The sequence below is a fragment of the Trypanosoma cruzi genome, genomic scaffold, assembly GCF_000209065.1.
Source record: "Trypanosoma cruzi strain CL Brener 1047053516517 genomic scaffold, whole genome shotgun sequence".
Classification (NCBI taxonomy): domain Eukaryota; phylum Euglenozoa; class Kinetoplastea; order Trypanosomatida; family Trypanosomatidae; genus Trypanosoma; species Trypanosoma cruzi.
The window spans coordinates 166,759-175,199 of record NW_001849479.1 but is presented as its reverse complement, the minus strand read 5'-3'; the positions used below and the strand labels follow the sequence as shown (position 1 = coordinate 175,199).

Genomic DNA, 8,441 nt, shown 5'->3' with positions numbered 1-8,441 from the left:
GACGGTGATGTTCGACGAGATTGACGCCTCCGGCAACATGCTGGTCGACGAGGAGGAGTTCAAGCGCGCCGTGCCCAAGCTTGAGGCGTGGGGCGCCAAGGTCGAGGATCCCGCGGCGCTGTTCAAGGAGCTCGATAAGAACGGCACTGGGTCCGTGACGTTCGACGAGTTTGCTGCGTGGGCTTCTGCAGTCAAACTGGACGCCGACGGCGACCCGGACAACGTGCCGGAGAGCGCGTGAAGCTCGCGGCCGCAGAGTGACGTGCCCGCGCCGCCGCCAATGTAAACACCGTGTCCGCATGCGGCGGGGCACCTGTTTTTGCTGGGCGGAGCACATTCTCCACTTTATGTAGTTGATGGTCATTTTTACCTGCGACTGTCGTTGTGTTTGTGTGTGTGTGTGTGTGTGTTTGCTCCTGTGCCCTTGTTGCTGTGTTTCTTCTGTGCCGCTGTGGGCCTTGGTGCCACCTCTCTCTTTCTGTTGTGGGTTTGTGTGCTTGCGCGCAGGTTGCGCAACAGTCGATAATAAGCCGAGTCAAGGAGAGCAACGAGATGGGTGCTTGTGGGTCGAAGGACTCGACGAGCGACAAGGGGTTGGCGAGCGATAAGGACGGCAAGAACGCCAAGGACCGCAAGGAAGCGTGGGAGCGCATTCGCCAGGCGATTCCTCGTGAGAAGACCGCCGAGGCAAAACAGCGCCGCATCGAGCTCTTCAAGAAGTTCGACAAGAACGAGACCGGGAAGCTGTGCTACGATGAGGTGCACAGCGGCTGCCTCGAGGTGCTGAAGTTGGACGAGTTCACGCCGCGAGTGCGCGACATCACGAAGCGTGCATTCGACAAGGCGAGGGCCCTGGGCAGCAAGCTGGAGAACAAGGGCTCCGAGGACTTTGTTGAATTTCTGGAGTTCCGTCTGATGCTGTGCTACATCTACGACTTCTTCGAGCTGACGGTGATGTTCGACGAGATTGACGCCTCCGGCAACATGCTGGTCGACGAGGAGGAGTTCAAGCGCGCCGTGCCCAAGCTTGAGGCGTGGGGCGCCAAGGTCGAGGATCCCGCGGCGCTGTTCAAGGAGCTCGATAAGAACGGCACTGGGTCCGTGACGTTCGACGAGTTTGCTGCGTGGGCTTCTGCAGTCAAACTGGACGCCGACGGCGACCCGGACAACGTGCCGGAGAGCGCGTGAAGCTCGCGGCCGCAGAGTGACGTGCCCGCGCCGCCGCCAATGTAAACACCGTGTCCGCATGCGGCGGGGCACCTGTTTTTGCTGGGCGGAGCACATTCTCCACTTTATGTAGTTGATGGTCATTTTTACCTGCGACTGTCGTTGTGTTTGTTTGTGTGTGTGTGTGTGTGTTTGCTCCTGTGCCCTTGTTGCTGTGTTTCTTCTGTGCCGCTGTGGGCCTTGGTGCCACCTCTCTCTTTCTGTTGTGGGTTTGTGTGCTTGCGCGCAGGTTGCGCAACAGTCGATAATAAGCCGAGTCAAGGAGAGCAACGAGATGGGTGCTTGTGGGTCGAAGGACTCGACGAGCGACAAGGGGTTGGCGAGCGATAAGGACGGCAAGAACGCCAAGGACCGCAAGGAAGCGTGGGAGCGCATTCGCCAGGCGATTCCTCGTGAGAAGACCGCCGAGGCAAAACAGCGCCGCATCGAGCTCTTCAAGAAGTTCGACAAGAACGAGACCGGGAAGCTGTGCTACGATGAGGTGCACAGCGGCTGCCTCGAGGTGCTGAAGTTGGACGAGTTCACGCCGCGAGTGCGCGACATCACGAAGCGTGCATTCGACAAGGCGAGGGTCCTGGGCAGCAAGCTGGAGAACAAGGGCTCCGAGGACTTTGTTGAATTTCTGGAGTTCCGTCTGATGCTGTGCTACATCTACGACTTCTTCGAGCTGACGGTGATGTTCGACGAGATTGACGCCTCCGGCAACATGCTGGTCGACGAGGAGGAGTTCAAGCGCGCCGTGCCCAAGCTTGAGGCGTGGGGCGCCAAGGTCGAGGATCCCGCGGCGCTGTTCAAGGAGCTCGATAAGAACGGCACTGGGTCCGTGACGTTCGACGAGTTTGCTGCGTGGGCTTCTGCAGTCAAACTGGACGCCGACGGCGACCCGGACAACGTGCCGGAGAGCGCGTGAAGCTCGCGGCCGCAGAGTGACGTGCCCGCGCCGTCGCCAATGTAAACACCGTGTCCGCATGCGGCGGGGCACCTGTTTTTGCTGGGCGGAGCACATTCTCCACTTTATGTAGTTGATGGTCATTTTTACCTGCGACTGTCGTTGTGTTTGTGTGTGTGTGTGTGTTTGCTCCTGTGCCCTTGTTGCTGTGTGTCTTCTGTGCCGCTGTGGGCCTTGGTGCCACCTCTCTCTTTCTGTTGTGGGTTTGTGTGCTTGCGCGCAGGTTGCGCAACAGTCGATAATAAGCCGAGTCAAGGAGAGCAACGAGATGGGTGCTTGTGGGTCGAAGGACTCGACGAGCGACAAGGGGTTGGCGAGCGATAAGGACGGCAAGAACGCCAAGGACCGCAAGGAAGCGTGGGAGCGCATTCGCCAGGCGATTCCTCGTGAGAAGACCGCCGAGGCAAAACAGCGCCGCATCGAGCTCTTCAAGAAGTTCGACAAGAACGAGACCGGGAAGCTGTGCTACGATGAGGTGCACGGCGGCTGCCTCGAGGTGCTGAAGTTGGACGAGTTCACGCCGCGAGTGCGCGACATCACGAAGCGTGCATTCGACAAGGCGAGGGTCCTGGGCAGCAAGCTGGAGAACAAGGGCTCCGAGGACTTTGTTGAATTTCTGGAGTTCCGTCTGATGCTGTGCTACATCTACGACTTCTTCGAGCTGACGGTGATGTTCGACGAGATTGACGCCTCCGGCAACATGCTGGTCGACGAGGAGGAGTTCAAGCGCGCCGTGCCCAAGCTTGAGGCGTGGGGCGCCAAGGTCGAGGATCCCGCGGCGCTGTTCAAGGAGATCGATAAGAACGGCACTGGGACCGTGACGTTCGACGAGTTTGCTGCGTGGGCTTCTGCAGTCAAACTGGACGCCGACGGCGACCCGGACAACGTGCCGGAGAGGGCTTGACTTTTTCGTATTTTTTTTTTTGTGCGTTTCTTTAGGATTTTTTTATCGTTCTGATTTTCTTCATTGTTTTTTTTAGCTGAGGGCACAGAGGGTGGGTTGCGGTTCTTTTTTTTGGTGGTTCGTTTCCTGTTTGTTTCTCCCTATTCCTACTTTTATTGGTTTTTTTTTTGTTGTTGCTGTTTTCGTGGACTGTTGTTTATTGCTTGGTTGACGCAGGGTACCTTCCTATCAGTGAGAGCTCTTTTCATGGGGTGCTGTGGTTCGAAGGAAGATACATGTGGCCTGGTTTACATGGAGATGCGCCGACGACTCGGTGTGACGCCAACAAGTACCGAAGATGCCGCCTCGACAACGAGGCGGAACTCGGAATTTAGGAGAATATTGGCCATGAATAGAGGGAAGTGTTGGGACGCCACTGGGGCGGTCTGCGCTACGGTCGAGCAACTTCAGATATTTGCCCACGAGACATGGCAGCTTTCTTCGGTTCATGCGTACAATGAACAACTTCTCCGGGACGCCGCAGAGGATATCTGCCGTTTCAACAGTGTCTTTTCTGCCGGGTTTACCGTTGTCCTGCGGCGATGTGACTATCGACCGTGGCTGTTGTGCATGTGCGAGTTCTATCGTGTGATGAGCGTCTTTGAGAAGTTCAAATTGTTGGCGAATGGAGGCTGGGAGAGGAAAAGTATTACAGCCCTGAGCCTCACAAAGTGTTTAAATGCATTGAAAACAGAGTTTGCATCCGCCTTTGCGTCGAGTAAAGGACCTGGTTCAGCCTTCCAGCCTCCCGCATCCGCCTCGGCAGCTGCTGTGTTGGAGGAGGTCTCGCGGTGGTCCCGTCATTCTTTGAGTTTCGGAGAAGGGGACGACGGCGGTGCGTCTACTCGTGTTGTTCCACTTGTGACTTTGGTGCGTTGGCTGGTCCTGCGGCATGTGATGTCGCTCTCTTCTGAATGGACGCCCTCTGCCCCGGCGACGCCAAAGGAGAGGGAGAAAAAAGAGGAGAAGGAAGAGGAGGAGGAAGAAAAGGAAGAGGAGGAGGAAGAAAAGGAAGAGGAGGAGGAAGAGGAGGTGGGGGAATTGGAGGAGGCAAAACAAAGTTGGAACGAATTGTTTTTGCAAAAGAGGTTGTTGCTGAGGCGTGTGCTCGGGGACGTTTTGGAGCTGACGGCTTTCTTTGATGCCATCACTCGTGGAACGCAAAGGCTTTCGGAGGCAGATGCCAAAACGGGAATGTACGAGCACTTTGCAATGGAGGAGTGTTTTGAGAATCGATCGGTTCACGATACGCTTGTGCAGTTGGCGTTCCGTGCGGCGGTGAAGGAATGGGGGGACGATCCTTCATGCATCAAAGCCATACCTCCTTTTAGACTGTTCTTGCAGGCGTACATCGCGGTGCTGGAGCTTTACCATCAGGTGATGAGGCATGAGGGCATGTCTTGTGGTAAAGACCCCTTGTATGGGTCACCCGCTCCTGATTTGGACAGGGAGTTTCTGAGGCATGTGCTTAAGGCGGTGTGCAGCGACAGCGATGGCAGCAACGACGACTGCGCCGTCCAAGTTGTGCGTTCCCTCTTTGGTGAATACGACGACTCCAGGCAAGTTTCTTTTCTGCAGGTTGCGAGTGCATGGACAGCGCGCCTTGTGCGGATGGGGGAAAGGAGGGAATTGAAAAATATTTCTGAGCTGTTTCATTCTCTTGGGCTTTGCGATCAAAGCAGAAGGGCATCTCTTCTTTCCTTGCTTTTGGCTCATGGGTGGGAATCCAACGAGACGGCGGCGATGTTTAACGCTTTGAGGGTGGAGGTGGACTTGCCGAGTTACAGCCACGCGGATGAAGTTGCATGCGCCTGCGTCTACAGACAGTGGGTGACGGAGTGGGAGATGTGGGAGCGAGTAGCCGCGTCTTCAGGAGAGAAGGGGGATGGAATGGATTCTTACAGCGCGGATGGGAACAGCATCCTTGCAGATATCCATTTGAGACGTTTACTACACGGTGTGTATGGCGCCATGGTCGCCGTGAGAGCGTTAGAGGAAACGTTTTTACAGGACGATTCCGATTTTTTTACGGGTTTTAACAAACATGCATGGAGTGCCGAAACACCTGTGCCGATGCAGGCTCGTTCTAATGTTCTGCGTGTGTCGACCGTCACTCTTGGGCTCCAGGGTTTTGGCGAGGCGCCAGCGAGAACAACTGAGGGGGGCAAGGAACAAGGTGAAATGGACGGACCGGAGATGGAATATGACACAGTCCTGTCTTTGGTGCAGTATGTTTCATCGTACTATGTGGCGGATCGAATGCAATGTTGGAAAGATGAGGCATGGCGGCGTTTACAAACCACATGGCCTGTGAGCAACGGCGATGCGCGGCTGCATGCATTCTTTCAAAGTGTCATTCCACAGGAATACAAGACGGACTTTGCTTCAGAGGGAGAGATAGATGGATCGCATTCTTTCTGTGATAAACTCTACGCGCAGTATGCCTCTGATGTTGTGCCCATAATGTCGTCGTCAGGGTTTCGGGCCCTATGCTCCAAAGCTGTGCGCGTTGTAGGCGATCCCAACACCTTCAACCTCACTGTGGAAGAACTCCCTACATTTCTGAGGTATGTTTTGCGGTACATGCACGTATTGATCTCGTTTGGGGTGCCCCACAATGGCCATGTATTCGATGGTGCAGCGATAACATGGGACAAAATGCGGGAGTGGGTGCTGCGTGAACTTGGGGCCGCCATGGACGGGGTTCTTGAGACGGAGCTTAAGCAGTTTGCAGCCAAACACGAGGATGCTGTCTCGCTGCCGGACTTGGCAGGCTGGTTTGCACTTCGGGGGGCAACCTGGGGTTTTGCTGGGGCCCGGATGCACGTCTGGATGCACAGCGTGCGAGAAATGATTCCAGTTAGGGCCACAGCTGGCGACAGGAAAAAACGTCGAGAGCTCACGAGTGAATTCGGTACGGCCGACCACCATATACCGATTGCCGCCCTCATGGAGCTGTGTTCCGTACGCTACAAACTCTGGCGGGTTTGGCCACTGGAGCTTGGAAGCGGCTTCGTGTTGTTTTGTGTGCGAGAAACCAACGATGTTTTGCAGCGTTTGGACCTGAAGGATTGCCGAATACACCAAAGGGACCTCTTTTTATTGCTGCTATTCATTCACACTTACCTGGATGTCTTTCTTGAAGTGGAGTGCATGGCTGAGAAGAGGTCTGCTGCCACAGGCAACCCAGAAGTAGCGGCGCTGCAGGAGGAAGGCGATGCGGGAAAGATGTGGCACTCAAAAAGTCAAGATTTACTCGCATGGATGCATGCGCCGTGGGAAGATGACACAATCCGCTCTGCTCTGCAAGAAATTGTGAGGAGCAGAGGCCTGGACGAGGAGACATTGTTGCGCGATATTTTGGACAGCGGGGCGGTGCCGCGCACCACGTCCCACATGGCCCGTTCTGTGGCTTGTTTTGTGGCTCGTGCCACCGTTGCCTCCGCATTTCAGCAGTTTTATGAAAAGGCAGCGGAAAGGCGTCGGTCAGAGTCTGTCTGGCGCCGCCTGCGTGAACGACTTCCCAGCGATGACTCGATGGAGCAGCGCGGGAAGCGTCAGCATCTTTTTACGCTCATGGACGTGCAGGGTCGGGGGATTCTTACCTTGTGTGACCTGTACCGCGGAATGGTGGAGCTGCTCGCCCTGCATGAGTTCCGCGAGGACTTACAGCCGGTTGTTTTTCGCGCCTTTTTTGCCACGAAAGCGGTGACATTTCCGCAGAGGAGCGTGGTGTACCTTACCGACGGCAACGAGCAGTTCATTACGGCCGCGGAGTTCCGCGCGTTCCTCTGGTACGTGTACACTTACTTTGAGCTATACCACATGTTTGACACACTCTGCATGAATGGTCCGAACCCAGCGAAGAAGGAGGTGTCATTGGAGGCGTTTTTGGCGGCTACACCGCTATTGAGGAGTTGGGGGTTTTGCGTTGACGACATGGTGGCGGCATTTGCGACGATTAGCGGAAGATGTAAAGAAGGGGGGGCAATGTACTTCACAGAGTTTGCCGTGTGGGCGTCACGGCACCAGCTGACACCAGAGAGATGCTTCCGAGACGAGGAATACGAACAAGACAAGGAAGAAGAGGAAAAGGAAGAAGACACGTTGATGGGGCTGAGGTGTGAATGTGAGGACAAGGATGGGGGAAGATGCAACGCTGCGGCTTGACCGTACTGCATTAACTTTTCTTTTTTTTTTTTTTTCTGGATTTTGCTACCCTCATTTTCCCTCATATACTTATATATGTATATATATATTTATTGCTTGGGCTCAGTGGGAAATGGAGCGAGAAGGAACGAGAGAAAGGCAGGAGGGGGGAGGGTGCACTTGTCATGTGTGTATGTGGACTGGCGAGAGTTAACATGACATATATATGTATATTTGGTTTTAATTTGGTCCTGTGCATTATCGTTAGCAGCAATGACACCCTCCCGCCGTAGGGAGTTTCAAAAATGCATCGTCATTTCAATGAAAAGCCACTGGACTCTTATTCTTTGTATCAGGCAGCAGTGCCTTTGCGTGATGCGTTTTCCATGTTCACGGCAATGCGATATTGGTTGGTGACGCAGGGTTTATTGCCAACGATGTGAGCCGTATCTTTTCTTGATGGGGAGGAGTGGCTGACAACACACACACACACACACACACACACACACACATTCTTCCTCACTATTTCTTTCTTTTTTAAATTTGTCTTTTCCTGCCCGTGGAGTCTTGGGATTCCGTGTGGCTTGGATGGCCATCCCGCTGTGCTCGCAAAAAATTTTTTTTTTTTTTGCGGCCTTCAGAGCAAATAGAAGTGAGGGAGAAGAAAAGAGGGGAGTGGGCGCATATGTGGGGTTGATGGCGTCTTCATTGGGTGAATTGTGCCAAATGTCGTGCGGGGGCCGGTTCCCGCGAGGGGAGCCACGGGCGGTGGCGGCGGCCTCAGCGACAACGAGGCGCACACGTGCCGTGCTGTCGTCACCGCACACACGGCGCTGCGCCACGGCGGGGGGAAACGCTGCGATGTCAACAATGGAATGCAAGGGGTTTGCGGCCACCATGCCACTGCCGCTCGCCAGCGGCGGTGGTGGTGGCGGAGCCGTGCGGAGCCGTGCGGCGTCGCGGATGCCATTTTCATCCGAGTTGTTCTCCCGCTCCGTCAAAACGGAGCGACCGCCGACGCCGCGGCGCGACACGTGGGGGGCTGACGGGCGGGAGGAGGCGGACGGCAGCGGGCTGCGGGTGGCGTCGCATGCGTTGACGATGGGGGCCCGTCCACGGGCGCAGGACTACGGGCCACGCCACGCCCAGCTGTTGTCGCTGGAGCGCGAGCAA

General features: G+C 55.5%; 5 protein-coding genes across 5 annotated transcripts, besides 6 other annotated features; all 5 read left to right on the top strand.

Annotated features, from left to right (window-relative positions):
• Tc00.1047053507891.56 (flagellar calcium-binding protein, putative) lies at positions 1-241 on the top strand (the record flags this gene model as incomplete). Its single annotated transcript, XM_800483.1, has 1 exon — positions 1-241. A coding segment is annotated over one exon (241 nt), but the record flags the coding sequence as incomplete, so codon positions are not given.
• Positions 1-8,441: a sequence feature (heterozygous, non-Esmeraldo-like haplotype).
• Positions 384-410: a microsatellite.
• Tc00.1047053507891.47 (flagellar calcium-binding protein, putative) lies at positions 553-1,188 on the top strand (the record flags this gene model as incomplete). The annotated part of the gene is made up of 1 exon (XM_800482.1): positions 553-1,188. The coding sequence occupies one exon, from the start codon at positions 553-555 to the stop codon at positions 1,186-1,188; it is 636 nt and encodes a 211-aa protein (XP_805575.1).
• Positions 1,331-1,359: a microsatellite.
• On the top strand, positions 1,502-2,137 carry Tc00.1047053507891.38 (flagellar calcium-binding protein, putative; the record flags this gene model as incomplete). Its single annotated transcript, XM_800481.1, has 1 exon — positions 1,502-2,137. One exon carries the CDS (start codon positions 1,502-1,504, stop codon positions 2,135-2,137), a length of 636 nt encoding a protein of 211 aa, XP_805574.1.
• Tc00.1047053507891.29 (flagellar calcium-binding protein, putative) lies at positions 2,445-3,080 on the top strand (the record flags this gene model as incomplete). Its single annotated transcript, XM_800480.1, has 1 exon — positions 2,445-3,080. One exon carries the CDS (start codon positions 2,445-2,447, stop codon positions 3,078-3,080), a length of 636 nt encoding a protein of 211 aa, XP_805573.1.
• Positions 3,327-7,289, top strand: Tc00.1047053507891.20 (hypothetical protein, conserved; the record flags this gene model as incomplete). Its single annotated transcript, XM_800479.1, has 1 exon — positions 3,327-7,289. One exon carries the CDS (start codon positions 3,327-3,329, stop codon positions 7,287-7,289), a length of 3,963 nt encoding a protein of 1,320 aa, XP_805572.1.
• Positions 4,063-4,170: a sequence feature (CT-rich).
• Positions 7,175-7,222: a sequence feature (CT-rich).
• Positions 7,748-7,780: a microsatellite.